This window comes from Canis lupus, chromosome 38 (assembly GCF_048164855.1).
Source record: "Canis lupus baileyi chromosome 38, mCanLup2.hap1, whole genome shotgun sequence".
NCBI classification, from domain to species: domain Eukaryota; kingdom Metazoa; phylum Chordata; class Mammalia; order Carnivora; family Canidae; genus Canis; species Canis lupus.
The window spans coordinates 754,071-776,792 of NC_132875.1; the positions used below are offsets into that span (position 1 = coordinate 754,071).

The window sequence follows — 22,722 nt, forward strand, 5'->3', positions numbered from 1 at the left end:
TTATAGCCACTTTCATTATATCAAATACAAAAATTTCTTTTTCTGTTCAAAACTGCTTATAATTTTATGTATTAGAAATTTTTGTTTTCATTTTTAGCTCAGAGATGCCATATCTTAAAAAGTTTTTTTTTAAAGAGTTTATTTATTTATTCATGGGAGACACAGAGAGAGACAGAGACACAGGCAGAGGGAGAACAGACTCCCTGTGGGGAGCTCAATGTGGGACTCATCCCGGGACTCTGGGGTCATGCCCTGAGTTAAAGGCAGGTGCTCAACCACTGAGCCATCCGGCATCCCTTAAAAAGATTTTAAATTGTACCTTTGATATGAACTTCCTTCTTTTTCTTCACCTAATATATTTTTTCTTTTACTTTAATGCAAAGCAATATTGTTTGTGTCTTCTCTTCTTCACTCTCTAGGGCAGAGAGAAGAACAATGGAAATGAAGATTCTTGATCACTTTCATCTCATAGAATCCTAAAGAATGTAAATATAGAAATTAGAATTAATTTTCTATAACAGTTGCTGGAAAATACAACTAGAACCTATGCTTCATATGTTCACATTGTTCATACTTGGGATTGGCGCCCAATTACCACATTTCTATGGCCAAGAAAGCCACCCTTACAGCCGTGTGGACCTGCTGCTTTGGGGATGATACATTGCATTTACAAGCAAAACTTTATTTGACACAAAGCTCCTCAATTTGAGTTTAGTTTATATACTTTTCTCTGAATGTGCAATTAAAGGATGGCCAGGGATACTTCTTTGCTTGCATGAATGAACTGTATTAAAATATTTGTGACGGCATTATGATCCATCTAAGTTTACTGGAAACCTGAGTTTAAACTCTAATTAAAAAAAAAATGGCGGGGATCCCTGGGTGGCTCAGCAGTTTAGTGCCTGCCTTTGGCCCAGGGCGTGACCCCGGGGTCCCGGGATCGAGTCTCACGTCGGGCTCCCAGCATGAAGCCTGCTTTTCCCTCTGCCTGTGTCTCTGCCTCTCTCTCTCTCTCTGTCTATCATAAATAAATAAATAAATATTTTTTAAAAAAGGCTATTTTTAACTTCCTAGAAAGTATCTTCCACTGATGGGAAGGAAATAAAAGGCAGGTCCTAAGTCCATAATTGTGTCAAAATGTGACTCTAAAAATATGACTGACTACAGTATTTTTTTTTTTTTTGACTACAGCATTTTTAAGATTTTTTCCTGCTTCGAAACCTTAGGGGTCTTTGAACGGGTGCTGTGCCACAGCGAGGCTGAGGAAGTTTCCCTGGGAGGAAATATTTATTCAGGAAGATGCACTGAACGGATGAGGTGTCTTACAAACCCCAGGATCCAGCAGCTCTTCGGCAGGACTCACGTGCACATCTGACACTTGCTGGAAGCAGCAGGAGCTACCATCAGATCTCGCTGGCAGCCTCTGAATGTGATAGGACTCAAAGAAAAAAACTCTTGAGTGAGGAATGAGCTCATTTGGGAGTTTCTGCTGCTCGGCAGGCAGCTGCTGGGGACTGCCAATAGGAACAGCTCTGCCTGGAGCCACCCCGGGGCCTGCAGCAGACAGCCCTGTGGGGATGGACCTTGCTGACAAGTACCCTGAATCCTCTCTCACATCCCAGTGTGAGTCACCCACGACTCATGAGAGAAGGTACAGAGGGTGGGATTTTTATATTATTTATATTATATTATATTATATTATATTATATTATATTATATTATATTATTATATTATATTATATTATATTATAATTTCAGTGAAGAGGAAGCATAACAATTTCCAGCAAACTTGCAGTTCTGGAAACTGTGTTGGCTGAGTCCAGCAATAGAAGAGTGTGACTTTGAGCCCCCTCCCCATGCAGCAGAGGGGAGCAGTGGCACACAAACACAGAACGGGCTCTTTGTTGGTTTTTCTCCAATGTCGCAGCCATTCTCCTCTGTGTTGGGTCAGGCTGTCAGAGAACTGTGGGGATGAACGAGGATCACTGGAGGACTCCTCAGGCCATGCTGGGTGTTACCTATGGGTTTTCATCCTAATCCCCACTCTTGGGGGAGACACTGGTTAGAGATCTTGACATCTGTAGGAAGCCAGAGAAAAGCAGTGTCAGGTCTGTGACCTGCAAACACTCCACCCTTCCGTCAGTCCTCAAATCTGTTCTTCACTGCGGTTCTGTGAGGTCTCAGCTCTGCCTGCTAAGACATCATATGTTTCCCCTTCCCTCACACTATGCTTCCATGTCCTTTCCTCAGTGCAGAATTTGTGGGGTGCAGGTGAACCTCGACTAACAGGGAGAGCTTTGTTTCTTCTTTTGCAAGGACAGAATAAGACTTGATTTGTCCTGGGGAAGCCCAGGGAAAGAAAGGGCTTCTTCCCTGCCTGCCAGGCCTCGAAAGAGATGGCCCCGTGTCACCTCCTCCAGTATGGGTTTTGACATTCACCTAGCTTTCCTTAATCAGCAACAGCTTTCAGTTCCTAATGAGCTACCAGACACTCTGGGACTAATTGCCAACTAATTGCCAACACCAGTTTTTTCCTTGTTCCATTTTTATCCAATTGGACCTGTGAGATTTGAGGTCCATGGTATTTCCTGCATCCTCTCTCCTCATTGAAAGGATTGGAACTGTGCCAAAAATAATATTGCAATAGTGGCTCCCTGGTGTTTTGGAAAGTATAAATATATACCAGCATGTTGGCACCATAGCTAATAAGAGACCAAAGAAAAGTTTTTCAATGATGCTTGAGGGGATACTTCTCACAATTCTCAGCGGAGGAAGTAGGAATCCACAGTTTGGGGCATTGGGATGTCAGTCCGAGAAAGGAATAGAACAAGGCATTTCAGGACAGAAACGATTGTGTAGTAACATTAATATTTTAGTCTCTTTTGATTAGAGGATCTCTGGGTGTCACTGGATTCTAATAGCCGCTTGCTGAGGGAACAAAGAGGAGTAGCCCTTGTTGGGTAATTCTATGTGAGAAAATATTAACTGAAGAAATTATTGAAATTTTATTACTGAAAAATATTCTATGTGAGAAAATATTAACTGAAGAAATTATTGAAATTTTATTACTGAAAAATATTCTATGTGAGAAAATAACACTGAAGATAGTGTTTAGGTCCTCTAGACGAGTGCCAGTCACAAATGATGATTTTAGAAATGTTCTGATGATTCCATGAGCTCTAGTCTTGTTAGTGACGTTACAAAGAGCATGTGAGGAGAGCAAGGCACGCATGTATATGGTCGCTTAAAAAATGGAGGCTAGTACATGCCTCTGGGAGGCAGATAAATAAAATAAAATAGGGCATCACCAACTGAACTGTAACAGGCACAGAGATGGCTTCAAACCAATGCCACAAAGTATGTTTCCTAGAGCCCATGGAATAGGCTCCTTCTCATCCACCATCCCTGAAAGACTGGCCCCTTTGGGAAGTCTTCTCCGGATAATTGAAAAAGAAAGAGCAAATACCTAAGATTCTCTGTCTCTTCCCACATTTAGTTCATTAAACGTCCATTCTCAAATGCCACATGAAACTATTTCCTGGTGACTGCGATATACCAGAAAAGTCTAACAGGTGACAAAAGAGTAAAAGGAGGGGATCCCTGGGTGGCGCAGCGGTTTGGCGCCTGCCTTTGGCCCAGGGCGCGATCCTGGAGACCCGGGATTGAATCCCACGTCGGGCTCCCGGTGCATGGAGCCTGCTTCTCCTTCTGCCTGTGTCTCTGCCTCTCTCTCTCTCTCTCTCTCTCTTTCTCTGTGACTATCATAAATAAATAAAAAAAAATTAAAAAAAAAGAGTAAAAGTTGTGTCTAACTGAGATGTTTTTCCTTATAGACAGACCCCCTGCTGTCTTTGGACCTCACTATCCAAAAATTGTGTGGACAAAAACCTACTGCATAAGCCTTAGAGATGGGAGCTGAGGAGGTAAATGAATGACATTCCACAGGGACGGTCCTGCTGGTCTTGCTGGCCATCAAGAGATGCATAAAGGACTGTGAAAAGCCAGAGTCAGGGAACCTAAAGGGAAAGCACTCAGAGTTGGCACGAATGAAGGAACTATAACCCGGGGGTGTGGGATCAGCAGTCTGGTCTCTTGAATTTTGAGCTACGTTAGCTAAGGAATTTCATTCTGTAATCCACACTGTGTTTTTATTTTCTTCCATCATTGAGTTGATCTAGATGTTTGCTTATTGCTTATTACTTTATTAAATTCAATAAATTCAAACTTGGTTTTAATTGAATCGAGGGGAAAGCATCCGCCCATCATTTAGTGGAGAAAAATTGCAGGAGCCGAACCCCTCAATGCCAGATGTCGCCAACACAGCAGCGAGTTCTGTTGGAAATCCAGGGAAAATGTGCAGAGATATAATGTCTCATACTGAGGAAAGGTCTCATAGATTGGACGGATTTCTGTCTGAAGTTTAAAACTACAGATAGGGGATCCCTGGGTGGCTCAGTGGTTTAGCCCCTGCCTTTGGCCCAGGGCGGGATCCTGGAGTCTCGGGATCGAGTCCCATGTCGGGCTCTTTGCATGGAGCCTGCTTCTCCCTCTGCCTGTGTCCCTGCCTCTCTCTCTCCTCTCTATGTTTATCATAAATAAATAAATAAATCTTAAAACTACAATTACAACAGAACTCTAAACCACGTTGCTTTTCCTGGCAGAGTGGTATGCAGGTGGGAAAACCAACGACCAGCTTGATTGTGAGAACCTAGATGGTTCTAGAGCTACTTCAGGCAAGTCCCCCTCCAACTTCCCCCTCTCCAGTGGGCCAAACAGGTTGTGGGATTCAATCAGAAGATAAACTGACATCACCACATTATTTTTTTTAAAGATTTTATTTATTTACTCATGAGAGACACACAGAGAGAGAGAGGCAGGCAGAGGGAGAAGCAGGAGCCACGCAGGGAGCCCAACGTGGGACTCGATCCCGGGACCCCAGAATCATGCCCTGGGCCGAAGGCAGGTGCTAAACCACTGAGCCACCTGGGCTACCCAACACATTATTATCACTAAAAATATGCACAAATAAGAGTTGGGTTTGAATGTTGGTTCAATAGTTTTGTAGAAATGAACTTACAGGGTTAAAAAGAAAATCGTAGTTGGAAATACACTGAACACACATCCAGAAGGTAATGTCAGAAATAGCCACCACTTCCAGAAGATTCAACAACATGGGGAGCAGAAGCTGACATCTACTGACAATCTACCATGAGCATGTGCTGTGCCACGTGCTTTAACTTCTATAAGGAACTGGGGACGGAGGCGTTGTTAGCATCTTTATGTTACAGATGGGTATGTGGATGCACGGAGGACCACGCAGATGCAGAGCTGAGTAGAGCTGAGATTGTCACACGGGAACTCTGCAGATATTTCTATTCCCTAACTGCTATTCAAAATAGGCAGCGCGAAAAAAATTACCTGGACTTCAGCACTATAAGGGATGCAGGTACGTCACTGGAAGTAGGTGTACTCTGAGTTTTGAAACAGCTCCACAAAGTGACAGGATTGACAGGCCATTCCCTGCGAGCATTTCCCTTTCCTCTTCTTTTGGTTGTTTCTCAATCGTAGTGGGATGAACTACCTGCATCTTTCAGGGTAAATAAATAGCCTGTTCGTTCAATCCTGTTCTCTGTAGGTCAGTCTTGGGGACCAAGCCAACCAAGCTAATTTCTCCCTCCTCTGTCACAGTGTTCCTATTGCTTGGGTTCTCCAACCTTTGAGAAATCCAGCTCGTCCCCTTTGCTGTGTTTCTCTGCCTGTATCTGATTATTCTGAAGGGGAACATCGCCGTTGTCGTTGTCATACGCCTGGATGGCAGTCTCCAAGGACCTATGTACTTCTTCCTGGGGATCCTCTCCATCTCTGAGACATGCTACGTCTTTGTCATCCTGCCCAAGATGCTCATAAATCTGTTGTCTCTGCTCAGAACAATCTCATTTATTAACTGTGCTACTCAGATCTTGTTCTTCCTCGGTTTTGCTGTCACTGATTACATGCTGCTCAGGGTCATGGGTTATGACCGCTTTGCTGCCACTTGTCATCCACTTCAGTACCCTACCCTAATGAGCTGGCAGGTATGTAGACAACTGGTAGCCACCTGTGCTGTGATTGTTTTTTTATCCTCATTGACAGGCTCCCGTTTTAGTCTTTGAACTCCCTTTTTGTGGCCCCAATATAATCAACCACTACTTCTGTGACATCTCCTGGCTTGCCTGTATTGAAACTTATGTCAACGAGCCGGTCATCCTCATTGGTGGAGTTCTAGCCCTCCTGGTGCCCCTGACTTACATCTGCATCTCTTACTGCTGCATTGTCCATACCATCCTAAAGATCTCACCCTGATGGCAAGCAGAAAGCCTTCTCCACCTGTGTCTCCCACCCCACTGTGGTCATCGTCCACAATGGCTGTGCCTCCTCTGTCTACCTGCGGCCCTCAGCCGAGTTCTCATCTAACAAAGTCAGGCTTGTGACAACGACCTATACAGTTGTGACTCCATTGTTGAGCCCAATGGTTTATAGCCTCAGGAACAAAGATGTCCAGATGGCCATTCAGAAAGTGATTGGCAGAGGAGGATTTTATCCTAAAGCTCTGTGATGAGAATACTTTGCATCCCTGAAAACTTCCTTTCTTGAGGACATAGTGGCAATTATAGAGCTGATGACACTGTCTTCTTCCATTTGCACAGCATAGCATAGCTTCCCAGTGCAAGCTTCCCCAGGGTATTATTTTGGAGAGCATTGTGGAGAGCAGCCGTGAATTTGGGCTGATTGTTAATCAGGTACAAATCTCAAATACTTTTAAAGTTGCACAAGTAAGTATTTTGATTTTTCAGAACACTTAAGAATGATTTTGTTCCATTCCAGGAAGGATAGGTAGAACCTATTGGGTGCTAAATATAGCACTATTTCCCTATTGGGAAAGGTAATTCAGTTTAGATGGTTCAACCATCACAGCTTCTTGGAGATTTAAGAAGATCTTAGTAGGGTCCTTCACAAAAACTGTGGGTAAAATGGAATAAATCTAACTGAAAATTATTACTAAAATGATGAGCCATCCATGTTGCAAAGGATCCAAGGCCATCACTCTCATGCACTATCAATACAGAGCCTCACCTCCAGTATCCCAGCCTCTGACTACTCACTAGGGGCCCAGACACTATTAAATATCCCAATGTGCTATTGAGTCCCCAGCTTTGTGCCTCTTCCTCCTTTGGGCCCTAGTTATTATCTCTGGAGATGCACGTCTCATATCTAATATTTAACTTACGCAGCAGCAATTCAAACCTTTGAAGAGGATAACGTACTTCCCTTTGCAGGACCTTTAACTCCCCTGATGACTCGTTTGACCTTTATGATAACTAGGAGTCTACAGACCCCTCAAAATCTTGGTTATCATTCTCTGGATTATTCTCAAGATATTCCCCATTTTGTTAATAGTATTCTTCCAATGACTCATCGGGAAATAGGTGCAACATTCCAGGTGACAGGACAGTCATCTGCCTTGTGCTGGAAGTCAATTTTAGGTCAGTCCAGCTTAGATTTTTTTTCCCCTCACTTTTCCTGGTAATTTCTGTCAATTGTGTGTTCTCCTGTGACTCCGATGTCTTTTAGACTAAAGGATTTCATGTTGTGCATCCACAGTCCTATCCTTACAAAGCCTTTTTTCATTGGTTTAGTTTAGTTGTATTATCCTCTAAAGAAACCTAATACTTTGTATTTTCTCCTTAAATCTCTGCGTTTGACTTTAGGCCAGAATATCCAGATCTTTTCATAGTTCATTTTGTGGGACCCAGGAAATCTAACAAAAATCCCCTACCCCTAGATGAGCAAAGCAGGACTAACTCCATTCTGTGCTACACCCGCCCTCTCATGTAAAACCCCACACATGACCTGCCTATTGCTTAAGACACTCCCTCACCCTAGTCTAACTACTAAGCACACTCTTATCGGAAACCAACCTACATAGGAATGCGGAACCTCTAACCACCAAAAAACAAAACAAAACAAAACAAAACAAAACAAAACAAAAACAAAAAAAGTAAACTCCGTCTTTTGCCCGCCAAACCTGCAAGCCAATTCTAACCAGAATGATAGGCTAGTTCAAATGGTTGGTATAGGGTAAATTGTGATTCAATTGGCCACCCGCGTGTGGACCGACATGACGTGCAACTTTCTATGTGTGTTACAATCTCATTGGCCACTGGCCCCTATAACACTGCTGTGCTTCTTAGTCTCGGGGTCCAAGTCCCTGCTCTGCTGTATGGAGTATACAGACCCAATCTCGAGCTTGTAAATAAACCCTCATGTACTTGCATCGGTGTTGGCTCCTTGGTGGTTTCTCGGATTCGCAATCTTGGGCACAACAATTTATGACATTGAGCCTACTGGTTATGTCCCTTGTCACTGCATTCTGTTCCTTCTTCCAGAGCTGAAGGCTAAACGGTTTTTGTTGTGTGTAGAAACACAGTCAACGGTGGCTGCGTGGATTCCAGTGCTGATTTATGCCCAATAAAGAGCACTGGGCTAGGCACACAGGCCTGCCAAGCACCGACTGTGATGGCTCACGTGCTCAGACGTTTCCACCTTCATCGTGGGTACTCCACTAAACAGAATCACCTTCTCCATCTCCAGGAGCTCCGTTTAGGGGTGCTCACCCTCAACTTCTGCTCCATGGGAATCACAGAATATGTGCTCTTCTGCAGCACCTGTGAGCTCTAAAAAAGAAATAGCTCCTCCCTTTCCCAAAGTACGCTCCTGGAAAGGACATCAGATCGGCGGGCAAGCAGACAAGATGATTTGTGACACAATCGGGATTCCCTGGCCGGCAGCATTATAGTAGGCAGACGGCACAAGCAGGAGCCTGAGGGAGAGTGGATTTCTGAAGTGCAATCAGGAAATCTTTTCAGGTGCTTGGGAAGTGCCCTGTATTGTCACAGAGACTGTGCCACGGTTGTGTTCCCTGTCCAGTCTCTTGTGTCCCCACCACGTACCCCTTACAAGTCATGGTTATGGCAGCGATGCCCCAGAACAACTATATCATTGATAACTGCTCTTAAAGCTCATGTTCTATGCTTTACTGTTCAAGGCTTCCCTTCCTTCTTCATTTCGACAAACCCCCCACTGTGATGAGATTAAGTGGACAGAAGCGGTGCAGCAGGCGAGGTTTCCAGATCCAGAGATGATCCAGAGAAGGCAGTGTCTCCCCTACAAGACTCCCCTTGCTCATCAGACTATTTTTCCCGGTCAGAACTTCAAGCCACTCCACCTGATCACTCTCCTCAGAGTTTCACTTGTCCTTTCTAAATGTTTGCTTATAAAATAAAAGAAGAGATGAGTGTTGTGTGGCAAAACCTCAGCCTTAAAAGCCCAGTGATTCAACTTTTCCAACATTCCTTTTGAAGTTAAATGCTGCTGGAGAAAATCAAGTTAATAAATCAGATCATTACAATAAAATAATAATCAACACTTTCAAATGTAAATTTTTTTACTTTTTTTTTCCTGAAAAAAAATATCAACCTATGCTTTGCAAAAGCTCTTGCACATATACTCACTTCTACCTAAAACATCAATTTACTGCTCCAGTCCACAGCCCTCTCCCTCAGTCCTTCCAAACACAGTGCCACTCCAGGACACTGTATCATTCTTTACGGGAAAACACCAAGTAGCAGACTGAAACGCCCTATTCCTCTGACCACCGACTTTACAAAGGTACCTGCCCCACAATTATTCTAATATTTTTTCCACTCCTGTTCGAGTACAAGGCATCTCCTTCAGAGTTGTCAAATATCAGTCCTTTTCCTACTCCTTGCATTTTGTCTATTCCCTATGTATTGGTGCTCTCCGAATCCCTTTCTATGTAATTAGGGCTTTACCCCCATCCTGGACAAACAGGGTTCAGGATCTGACATTATGTAAATGGACACAAAGTAGGAGTGGGTCTATGTTTTTCAGATTGGATGCTTTCAGCACAGTTATGCCAAAGCACACACACTTTCCCAAATGTTGATATAAAGAGAAGTTGGAGCAGCTCCAAGGAACCCAGACAACTGATCCTAGAGAAAGACTTTTTCATTTCCCCTTGATTCATGGAGTTTTAGGCAGGAAAGGCAACCTCAGAATAGATATTGGAAAATGAGGGGAGGAATCAACATGCTGATATCAATGCAATAAATTAATACACCAGCTTTCAAACTCTATCCATGATTTATCCTTCCTTCAAATATTTACATCCTCACACAGACAAGGATGGTGGTTCTATCTCATTAAATAAAAGATTTTGATTGTGATATTTATATACATTGTAAGTGGCGCTCTCTTTTTTTTTTTTCTTTTGGCTCCTCTTCCTACACATTTTTATATTAAATGTGTTTATATATATACCAACATTATATATACATGTATATATACATGTACATTATATATATATGTGTGTGTGTGTGTGTGTATATACACACACACACACAAAACCTTGAGTAACTTAATGAATATCAATAAGGTAAGTAACAACTCTTGTTCCTACCAAGATGGGTTAATAGAAATTGGATGAGCACTGGGTGTTATTCTATATGTTGACAAATTGAACACCAATAAAAAATAAATTTATAAAAAAAAAGAAATTGGAGTTGAACCCCCACCTTAAAAAAATTAAATATTAGGAAAAATATACAAAACAGCAGTTTTCAGGGCACCTGGGTGGTTCAGTGGTTGAGCATCTGCCTTTGACTCAGGTGAGGGTCCTGGGATAAAGTCCTGCATCAGGGTTCCCACGGGGAGCCTGCTTCTCCCTCTGCCTGTGTCTCTGATTCTCTCTCTCTGTGTGTGTCTCTCATGAACAAATAAATAAAATCTTTAAAAACAAAAATAAAACAGTAGTTTTCAGACTTTGGACAACAGGCAGCATAGGCCCCCCAGAAAAGAGACCAGACAGATGTATAACATTTCTATTATCATAGAAAGTTGCCTTAAAACAAACACTGGTAAGCCAAAAATGAGGTAAAATGGAATTGCTGGAATATATTCAGTTACTTTAAAAAGACAGTAAAAATGGGATAAAAATGTAAGACCAGAGATTATCCAATTGGATAACAAAAGATCTACTTATATACAGTCTCTAAGGTGACTACTTTGATTATGAGCAACAAGTAAGTTGAAGATAAAAAGAAAAAAAAAAAACATACCATGACACCCAAATGAAATATAAGCAGAAGTGACTGTACTAATATCAGCTAATAAAATTAACCTTAGAACAAGGGACATTCCTTGAGACAAAGATGTAATTTCAGAATAGTAAAGAGTTCAATCCAGCAAAAAAACATGTGAATCCCAAATGTATATGCATACAATCACAAAAATTGAAAATTCATTAAGTAAAACTCTGATAAAAAATAATGAGAAACAGATGAACACATAGTTCATTGAGGAGTTCAACACTTTAGTCTCAGTAATTGAAAGAATAAGGATACCTAAAGTAGGGATATAAAATGACTAGGATATACTATATATGTAGCTATAAAATATATAAGGATATAATATAATCAATGTAATATAATATATAAAGATAAAATAAAAATGTAGAAGATTTTAGCAATACTCTTAACCAATATGATCTAATTGATATTTTTGGCATGTTCCATCCCAAAACAGAATGCACATTCTTTTAAAATGTCCAAGGAATAGTTACCAAGATAGACCACATACATAGCCATGAACAAGTCTCGGAATATTTTGTAAGATTTAATTAATATGTAAAGATATGTTCTCTGGTTACAATTAAGTTAAAACTAAAAAACACAAAGATATCTAGAACATATCAATCAGATTATTTACACTTAAATTCCTCCTAAATAGCTGATAGGCCAAAGGGAGGAAAATCACAAAAGAAATTAGAATTATTTTAAACTGAATAAAATGAAAACATGACATATCAAAATTATTTGGAGGCAATTAGAACAGGGTTTAAGGGGAAATGTATAGCATTAAATGCTTATAATACAAAAGAAGAGATCCAAATATATAGGCTAAACTTCCGTCTTAAGAAACAAGAAAAAAGAACTAATTCTAGTAAGTCAAGCAAAAGAAAGGATATTATGTATGTTCTTCACATGATAAAATAGTAAAGAGAAAATCAACAAAACCAATAAAATCAAAGAAATTTTATTGAAAAAAACTTAAAAACTGATAAATCTCTAGGGAAACTGATCAAGATAAAAGAAAGAAGACACAAATTATCAATATTAAGCAATAAGCAAAAGCTACCTTACATGTACTGTAGATATTTATTTATTTATTTATATTTTTATTTATTTATTCATGAGAGACACAGAGAGACAGAGACACGGACAGAGGGAGAAGAAGGCTCCCTGCAGGGAGCTTGATGTGGGACTCGATCCCAGGACCTCGGGGTCATGCCCTGGGCTGAAGGCAGAGGCTCAACCACTGAGCCCCCCAGGCCTCCCTACTGTAGACATTTAAAGAAATATCATGGACAACTTTATGCTAATAAATCTGACAAAATAAATGTCATATTACGTGAAAAACGTAGTTCAAAGCTCACTCCAGAATAAACCAATAACCTGAATATTCCTAAATCTTATTAAAAACAGGCTTTATAGTTTAAAACTTTTTACAAATGAATGTCCCAGTCCAGATTAGTTCAGCAGTTAATTTAAACTAAATATTTAAGGAGAAAGTGGTATGAATACACACTTTCTACACACTTTCTTATGGACTGTTTGTGGTCCCTCAAACTCCTATGTAGAAGCCCCTGACATGTATCTGGACATGGTCCTTCATGCAGATCAGTAAGGCTGAAGGTGGTTATGTTCTCTCTCCACCACGTGAGCACACAAGAGGGAGCCCATCTGCAAGCCTGGATGAGTCCTCATCAGGAACTGGATTAGCAGGGATCTGGATCTGGGGCTTTGAGCCTCCAAAACGATGAAAAACCAAAAGTCTCTTCAAAACACCCTTTTAAGAAAATGAAAGGCCAGCCACCAAGTGGGAGAATGTATTAGTAAAACATGTATCTGAGAAATAATTGCATCTGAGTATAAGAAATAATTGCATCAGGGGATCCCTGGGTGGCTCAGCAGTTTAGCGCCTGCCTTTGGTGTCCCGGGATCGAATCCCAGTCGGGCTCCCAGCATGGAGCCCGCTTCTCCCTCTGCCTGTGTCTCTGCCTCTCTCTCCTCTCTCTATGACTGTCATGAATAAATAATAAAAAATAAAAATAAAAAAATAAAAATAAAAATAAAGAAATAATTGCATCTTAAAGGTTATATATAATTACAAGACAAAAAAAAAAAAAAACATCTAGTTTAAAAGTTGGGGGAACTATTTGATCAGACACTTCCACAAGGAAGTTTTCAAAATTTCAAATAATTAAATGAAAAGGTGTTCAACATTAAGACAATAGAAGTTACAGCCCACGTGAGACCATCATATACCCTCCTAGATGACCACGTGAAAAGTTTGGCATTACCAACCATTGAAGAGGCTGTGAACATCTAGAATTCTCACACGTTATGTAGGAATATAGAAGAGTTGGGGTACTTTGGGATATTTGACAATCTTCGTGAACTTAAGCAGAAACTTGTCCTACTGTGTGGTGACAATATCGTAACAAGCCTCATCTCCTGAAGAGACTAAAGTCGACGGTCACAACAAAACTGATTTTAAACATGCACAGTAGCTTTATTGATAAGAGACTAGAAACAGCCTAGATGCCCATCAACTGGTACATAGAGAAACAAAGTGTGTTCTGTCCATACGGTAGACTAGCACTCACCAGGGCCAGGTAACCCATATGCACAACAACATGGAAGGGTCTTCAAAGCATGTGTGGGCTTGTAGCTGGGTGGGTCAGCAGTGGGGCCAGATGCCTGTCCTCAGGCCCCCTATAGGGCTGCAGTCTCACAGATGGCAGGGGGCTCTCTTGGAGCTGCCCGGAGGGTTTTTTTTTTTTTTTTTTTGGTGGGTTTTGTTGGTGGGGGTGCCCCGAGGGGTTTTTGTTGGTGGGTTTTGTTGGTGGCAACAGCACGGGTGGAGCTAGAGGGTACACTGCTACATGGAATAAACCAGACAGAGAGAGACAGATAACATCTGTGGGGTTGAGGGTCATAGAGAAAGGGGATTAAGAGTCCACTTATTATGATGAGCACTGAGAAATGTAGAGAATTGTTAATAATGTTGTGCACCTGAAAATGACATAACACTGCATGTTAATTATACTTCAATAAAAAAAAATTGGGGATCCCTGGGTGGCGCAGCGGTTTGGCGCCTGCCTTTGGCCCAGGGCGTGATCCTGGAGACCCGTGATCAAATCCCACGTTGGGCTCCTGGTGCATGGAGCCTGCTTCTCCCTCTGCCTCTCTCTCTCTCTCTCTCTCTCTCTCTGTGTGTGACTATCATAAAAAAATAAAAAAATAAAAAATAAAATATTTTAAGAAACTTAAAGGCATTATGATAAATGAGCCTGACACAAAAGACTACAGATGGTGTGATTCCGTATATATAAATTTCTAGAAAAGGCAAAGCTACAATGACAAAAAGCCTATCTCTCGCCAGTGGCTAGGTCTAGGGGTATGAGTAAGAGATTTAATGAAAAAAGGCACAAAGAAACTTTTGAGGTTGATGGAAATGTTCTACGTAGTGTTGGTTGTTGTTTGACAACTGTACACTTCACTTTTCCAAAATTCAGTACACTTTAAAAAGGTGAAAGTTGTTGAATGGAATTATACTTTACAAAGCTAATTTTAAAAAGCCTAACTGCAATATAAGAAGTGAAAAGTAATCGTTAATAAAATCTATGGTAGGGAAATATAGAAAAGCTTCTTTTTTCATGCTTAACATTTTGAAAACACATGATATGCTTGGGCCACTCATTGGCTTTGAACTTTTGAATCCACAAACAAGTCACTTAAGATAAGGTGATGAGTTTATTTGGATGAACACATGCCAGTGTCTCTGGAAAAATAGACAGATAGGAGGAAGTGAGGAGAGAAGGAGGGGGCAGGGAGAGAGCGAGCAAATCTCTAAGTCTGTAAGAGGAAAGACGAAACCGAGTTAGCAGAGAAGAAGGAAAAAGAGGTAGAACAGAAACAGTCAGAAGGGAGAGAGAGAAGAACTGGAAGGGCCAAAATGTCAAAATGGGTTCACAATTGCCATCTTCATCTTCTGTGTTCAAAACGTGTAGTCAACCAACCATCCTTTCAACAAATGTGTATTAAGCACCTACTGTGTGACAGACACAGCTGGATGCACAGATGACACGTTGGTAAAACAGACACAAATCTGTGCTCTCATGGACTTTGTATTTTAGTGCAAGAAAAAAAATCTGTCCTCATTTCAAATAATTTTTGGAAAATGTTTAGAACTTATCTGCTGAGCTAGAAGAAGAGGCTGCCTCTTGGGGATATGGTTCTATAGCGCATTCATGTATGTACGCACACACAGGGGATCGGTACTGGAGGCCGATAGATAAGCAAAGGGCTGAGTGTGGACTGTGAGGCGTGAAGTCATCTCTGCACCCAGGCCTGAAGGGACTCTATAAAATTTTTAATTCCTCAAAGCCACGTCTTCCCCGGGCCCACTTCCTTTGCAAAGTATGGTCTTCTTGAGGGCTGCCTTTACTTCACGGTTCCTCAGACAGTAGATGATGGGGTTGAGCAGGGGGACGATGACAGTGTAGAGCACAGACACCGCTTTGTTGGAGTTATAGGCGTACATGAGCTTGGGGCGGGCATAGGTGAAAAGGGTTGTAGAGTAGAAGAGGATTACAACCGTCAGGTGAGAGGCACAGGTGGAAAACGCCTTTTGGCGGCCCTGTGTAGAAGGGATCCTGATGATGGTGCTGAGAATGGTGGCGTAAGATGCCACCACTACACAAAGGGGGACGGCAATGACCATGAGGGCCAAGAAGAAGTCCACTAGCTCAGCCTGTGAGGAGTCCTCACAAGAGACATTGAGGAGAGGAGAAATATCACAAAAGTAGTGATTGATGTGGGGGGTGCCACAGTAGTGGAGTCGGGCTATGAAAACCATCTTAATCATGGCAGTCACGAGCCCACAGAGCCAGCATCCCGCAGCCAATGTACCACACAGCTGGTTGGTCATGATGACTGGATAGCGTAGAGGATTACAAATGGCTACATGGCGGTCAAAGGCCATAACAGCAAGGAGGATGTACTCCGTGCAGACAAAGGTCACAAAGAAGTACAGTTGAGTCATGCAGCCATTGAAGGAGATGGTCTTGTCATGGCTGAGGAAGTCGCCCAGCATCTTGGGGCTGATGACCGTGACATACCACATCTCCAGGAAGGAGAGGTTGCTCAGGAAGAAGTACATGGGTTTGTGCAACTGTCCATCACTGCGAATGGCCAGGATGATGAGAGCGTTCTCCAGCAGGGTCAGCAGGTAAGCTGCCAGGAACACAAAAAAGAGGAACAGCTGGAAGGCTGGCCGTGTTGGAAATCCCAGGAGAATGAAATGGATGGTCGCTGTATCGTTATCCACTTCCAGAACCTTGGTGATCGTCACTGGCTGTGGGCACAGACAAAATCAGTTTTGTCCAGGCCTGAGCACCAGCCCGTGGTTACTGACATCGATAGAGCCCGCGCCCAGAAAACTCAGCACAATAGAAGTTCTCCTGCCTTTTGACCTTACTTCCTCCTCGTTGGTGATCAGAACCATAGCTTTTGAGCAAAAAATGTACTTTAGGGAGGTTATGTTTTAATTTTTTTTTTCAAATTAAGCCGAGAGAGAGAGAACACATTCAAGGTCCTACAGAAGTGAAAGTGGAAACTTATGACTCCCAGTTAGTTCTGTGCCTTTCGAGAACATCTCTGTCGGGCATAGGAGGATGGCCTTCAAACCACCCCTTCGCTATAAGCAAGAAACCCAATCTACTACATATGGAAAGGAGGCAGGCGATTCAGGTGTCCATCCCCCAGGGATAATCTGTATGACTCTGGAGAAGTCTTATAAGCCCACTTACCTGTAACGAAAGAATTCTGCTATTTTGCTTTGTTTCTTTCTTTTTTTTTTCCTATTTAACAAGATCAGAAAGCTTGAATGAGGCAATATTTGAGCAAACACACAGGGTTCATAGCACATTTGATATGAATATTCACCAGCTTCTTGGAAAGCAAAACCAAACAGATAACTTAAAAGGTAATGTTTTCTTTGATCCAATCCATTGTATGGAGTCTTGATTAGGAGTTTGGAAAAAACACAGCAAATCACACCTTGGTCTCACTCCAACAAAATGAGCATACGATTTCATTTTCAGAATACTAGTTCTTCTATTTTCAAGGTGGGTATAATATAATTTCATTACATCTGTAAACATCAAATGAGCTTTCAAGTTTAAATAATAGTGAAAGGGAATAAAAGGGAAGGGAGAAGAAATGGGTAGGAAATATCAGAAAGGGAGACAGAACGTGAAGACTCCTAACTCTGGAAAATGAACTAGGGGTCGTAGAAGGGGAGGAGGGGGGTGGGGGTGACTGGGTGATGGGCACTGAGGGGGGCACTTGACGGGATGAGCACCAGGTGTTATTCTGTATGTTGGCAAATTGAACACCAATAAAAAATGAATTTATTATTAAAATAAATAAATAAATAAATAAATAAATAAATAAATAAATAAATAATAAAATCCTGTGGACATTTGCTGTGGCCTTTCCAGAATACCCGGCTAATTCTCCCAACAGTCTGCTCCCCCCAAAAAACAAAAAAAAACAGAAAAACAAAAAAACCAACGCAGGTCTACGTGGTGGAAACCACAGCCATGGTTAATGAGAAGGGAGGGGACTGTAGGTCCTTCCCAGGGGTATTAGATTAAAGGACACACAAGTTGCTTGAAAATAGTATCAGAAAAAAAACGGAGAACTCCAGTGCCTTATGCGTTCAGTGAGCCTCCTGCATTCCCCTCGCCCCCCGCCCCAGGGTACAGTCTCCTTCCAGGCCAGCTGAGCATCACCCTGCACCTCCCATGCTGCATGTTTCGCCCTCCCCAGACTCTCCCTGGGTCCTATGGCCTGATTCCTCCCTCCCACACTTCTCCAAAACCGGCCTCTCTTGTTCTCTGTTTCCCAACAGCCCTGCTGTGTGCAGGACACGTGGGGCACACCGGGGAAGGCGGTCTGTTTTTCCTGACCTGGACAATGGCTCCCCACGCCATGCTCTGGCCGCTTGCTACGGGCACCTCGCTCTAGGACCCTACAGAAAGGCATAACGGTCACCTCGTAGTTTTCCACGTTAGAGAGGAAAACAGATACGGATAAACCAAAACCACACAATGTCTAATAGTGCAAATTCAACTAATTTGTTTTCTGTTGGAACTCAGCCTTTAATTCACACACACCCACACCCCCATACACACACACACACCCCAGAATGGCCCCTGCTTGCCATGGCCTAGCATTCATGAGGCAGAGTGGGGATGGTGGAGCTCACAAACAAGGCAAGGTCTGTGAACCCTGAGCTTCTCTCAGCTACTTTCTTCTCTTCTCTGAGTTCGAGAGTCCAACCAGCCTGAAACCTATTAACAAATAGTTGAGGCTTTTCCTCAGCACACCTCTGTCCTGGAAAATGGACACTTGGAATCAACCTGTTTCCAGCTACTGGGGGTGGGGGACAGGGGGGTGACATTTCTGTTTGGGAGGCATGTCTTTGATTCACCGTAATAGGACACCGGTCTCCAGAACCATGTCCCTGGGCTCCTTCCCACTTGCATTTTTATATTCCAGCTAAGAGTAAGGAGGACATTATACCCAGAAGTCCTGTCTCCCTGGAACCCATCCAGGGTTCCCCACAAATGGGACGATGCAATGTATTATTGTCAGGACTTTAGCATCAGGCACTGTCATTCTCAGAGGAGATGCCTCAGACCTGAAGCTGGAAATGAAGGCAGCGCATGGAATTTAAGACTAAGAATTAGCACATACAGTGAGCGGGGGATGTTCTTACAGGTGCTGTGATCTCCTTTCTGTACTCCCCACAGGAATGTAAGCGTCCAGAGGCAGTACTGCCGGGTACATGAGCACAAGATGAGGATAGGGGGAAAAGGGAAAAGAAGGAAGTATATCGAATCATATCAAAACCATTGGACTAAGCAAGTTTTATCATTTAAGCATGGAATTAGCTTTGTTTTCCAACAGTCAAATAAAAGAGGAAAGGTCAAATAAAGTCAAATAAGAGAGGAAAAGTCAGGGCAGCCCCGGTGGCTCAGCGGTTTAGTGCTGCCTTCTGCCTGGGGTGTGATCCTGGAGACCCGGGATCGAGTCGCGCGTCGGGCTCCCTGCATGGAGCCTGCTTCTCCCTCAGTTTCTCTCTCTCTCTCTCTCTCTGTCTCTCATGAGTAAATAAATAAAATCTTTAAAAAAGAGGAAAAGTCAAATAAAAGAGGGAAAGAATTGGAGGTACAGTATGATCATATTTGAGCCTCGAAATCCTCCATATACATAACACGTATATATGTGTATGTATATATACGTAGACATATAGAGGTGAATATGTAGTATGCTTTGCCAATAGTCCCACACAATGTAAATGTAGTGAGGGGTCTAGGTCTCAATCTCCAGAACTAGGTCATCTTAGTCCCATCTTGTGGCTTCCAAGGTCCTTTATTGGGTCCGTCTGACAGATAGAGGAGGAAGAGAGCAAGGCTCAGAGAGTTACAGCCTTTGCTCCAGCAGAAGTTAGGCAGCAGGTGCATCCCTGAGGATAATGTGCTGACTCTATGGCAGCATTTTCACAGCCAGTTGAGGCCTCACGTTTGCATATCACTGTACAATATCCGAAGGAGCATTATTTCATGTGATCCGCACCATAGGGCATTAGCCAGGACAAACATCATGGTGCCCAGTTGACCCAGAGATGACTGTCACCAACTTCCTCTTATGGAACCACGCACAAAGAGAAGTGAAATCTTCTAAGGAGTTGTAAGTCACCAAACCTGCAGGCACCATTACCTTTGCCAGACCCTGTCCTCATTTAATGGAGAAACACACACATACTCACATACCTGTCTTCCACCCCCGGCCCCCCCCCAACACACATACTCTTTCTTGTTCTCTCATAATCATTCTATTATCTCTGCCATTTTCTCTCTGTCTGTTCCCTAGGTCACTGTACGCGTGAACTCTGCACTTTGCAAGGCATACAGGTGGGCTGATGCATTAAAGGGAGGTATCTTCAGGAGCACACATCCCTGGACAACAGTTCAGACTCAGGCTTATTTTATCTAGAGTGGGTTATTACAGTAGAGTCTTAAAATGATACGACAACCTTTATTACACAATACCTCTTCCTGTGGCTTAATATATACAGGCGATAGACAGATATTGTTGAAGTGGAATGAATGCAGATGTGTACTAAGTTCATTCCCCAGCTATACCCTGTAGCTACTTCCCGCGATAAGCTCAAAGAAGACAACTAGTTTTAAATATCCATAAAACGAAAGCTCCCGAGAATCAGTGATTGAGATAAAAATGATTGTCCGTCATCCCCAGGAAATACCTGAGAGTCTTTTTTCAACCCACCATTTTCCCAGGGATGTAACTTAGGACTCTTCTCCCAGCCTCGTCAGACATGGCCACTTTGGACTGAGAAAAGAGGAGAGACCATGTAGACCAAAAGGAAGAAGACAATATCTCCAAGCTCAAGAGGTGCTGGTTGTGTCTCTGCTCAGCTTGAAGAAGGCACAGAATGAGCTATTTGTGCTCTGCCTGCCTCCAAGCTACTGGAGGAGCACACACCAACCCCCTCCCACCCACAGGGGACCTCTCTGCAGACACCAGCCCTCAGGAAAGTATTTGGCCTTTCGCCTCGCCTCCCCGAGGGGACCTGGGTGGAATACTAAGGGAAGAGCTGGCAAGCTAAATGGCTCAAGAGAGATCTTAGGCTTGATGCACACGGTCTTCCTCCCTGTCAGACTTTGGGGCAGAGGAAGGTGAGGGGAAGCCTGTGTGTGCATGTGTGTGCACGTGTATTCTCTTTCCGGAAATTGGGCTCACAAATAACAGGATCCTTTATACTTACACATTCTTATACTAGAAGATAGCACTATAACCAAAGTCATTCAGCAGAAAGTCAGAATGGCATTCATGGACTCTTATTTGGGGGCCCAAGTATACACACACACACACACAAACTTCAAACACCTTAGGTGTTATGCACACAAGAACCAGCTCTACACACCTACGCGACTCTCACACATCAGGAACTCAATAGCTAAAGGGACACGTATGCATTTCAAAGAGACATACGCATCCCCACGTTCATTATTACAGCATTATTCACAGTAGCCAAGACGCGTAGCCAAGAAATCAACCTAAATGCCCATCAGTGGATGAATAGATGAAAAAAGACGTGCCATGAGAATTTGGCCATGAGAAAGGAGAGAATCCCGCCATGTGAGACAACACGGATGAGCCTTGAGAACATTATGCTCAGTGAGTTAAGTCAGATAAAGACAAGTACTAAACGGTATCACTAACGTGTGGAACCTTGAAAGAAAAAGTCAAACTCATACAAAACAGATGTCAGGATGCGATTACCGGGGAGTGGGGGTGAGGAGGTGGTAAGACTCACAGTGTTTAGGGTACACGCTTGAACGGAGAGCAAACAAGCCATAGTTTTCAATGCACAGTATAAGGAGTATAGACAACAATGTGGGACTATAATTATGTAATGCGATGAATATAGCTACGAAGACAATCATATTACAATATGTAAACATTATCAAATTTTAACACGTTGTACACACTTAAATCCACACAATGTCATGTCAAATCAAATGTAGTCGATAAAAAAAGAAAAACATGAGTTTTCATTGCTCTCTGTTAGCTCTGTGAGGCAAATTCCCAAGCCTCTCCAAGCACCACGTTCCTCATCTTTAAAAGGCAGTGCTAACATTAACCCAAAAGTTAATAAAACAAAATAGCATCTTTTCTTGTTATGACTGTTTACAGTCATTCCTTGGTACAAAGAAAAAAAGCTGCAGTTAGAACTCTGAGTGCTTAAAGCAAAAAAGGAATTCTAAGTAGCTCTTTATTGTTTCTTGTCACAGAAAAAAAAGTTAATATCATATTAAAAATATAGAGACTAAGCTTTCAGTTGAGCAAGAAAAAGCGCAGAGGTTATATATTGTGATATGTCTGACTCTGGAAGCATATTCAGGATCAATAAGGCATTTAGCTTTGGAAAGGAGAAATAGAGGGATTTTTAAATGTAAAAGTTGAAGTTTACTGGAAAAATCCGTAATTTTCCTTGCATTTTATCGTTTCTGAAAATCGTATGTTTTCTATTTCCTCTCATTACTAAAATTTTGAGGCAAATAACCACATTTTGTGTTTTCTATGCATTGTTTTTTTTTTTTTTTTTTTTTTTTTTTTTTTTTTTTTTTTTTTTATTTATTTATGATAGTCACAGAGAGAGAGAGAGAGAGGCAGAGACATAGGCAGAGGGAGAAGCAGGCTCCATGCACCGGGAGCCCGATGTGGGATTCGATCCCGGGTCTCCAGGATCGCGCCCTGGGCCAAAGGCAGGCGCCAAACCGCTGCGCCACCCAGGGATCCCTATGCATTGTTTTAAGAATGAAAAATCACACAGCTTATGGTTTCTTCTTAAGTGTATGAGCATTTTTAGTTAATTGTGATGAATAGTGCCCCTGTTGTAAAATAAATTACATTTATTTAAAGATTCATAATGAACACAACG

General features: G+C 42.3%; 1 protein-coding gene and 1 pseudogene across 1 annotated transcript; one reads left to right on the top strand and one right to left on the bottom strand.

Moving 5' to 3' along the window:
• Nucleotides 1-1,577: 1,577 nt before the first annotated feature.
• Nucleotides 1,578-6,595, top strand: LOC140626744 (olfactory receptor 10R2-like; annotated as a pseudogene).
• An 8,960-nt stretch (nt 6,596-15,555) lies between these two features.
• Nucleotides 15,556-16,689, bottom strand: OR6Y1 (olfactory receptor family 6 subfamily Y member 1). The gene is made up of 2 exons (XM_072814497.1): nt 16,663-16,689; nt 15,556-16,539 (listed from the first exon to the last, which is right to left on the bottom strand). Exons 1-2 carry the CDS (start codon nt 16,687-16,689, stop codon nt 15,556-15,558), a joined length of 1,011 nt encoding a protein of 336 aa, XP_072670598.1.
• Nucleotides 16,690-22,722: the final 6,033 nt, after the last annotated feature.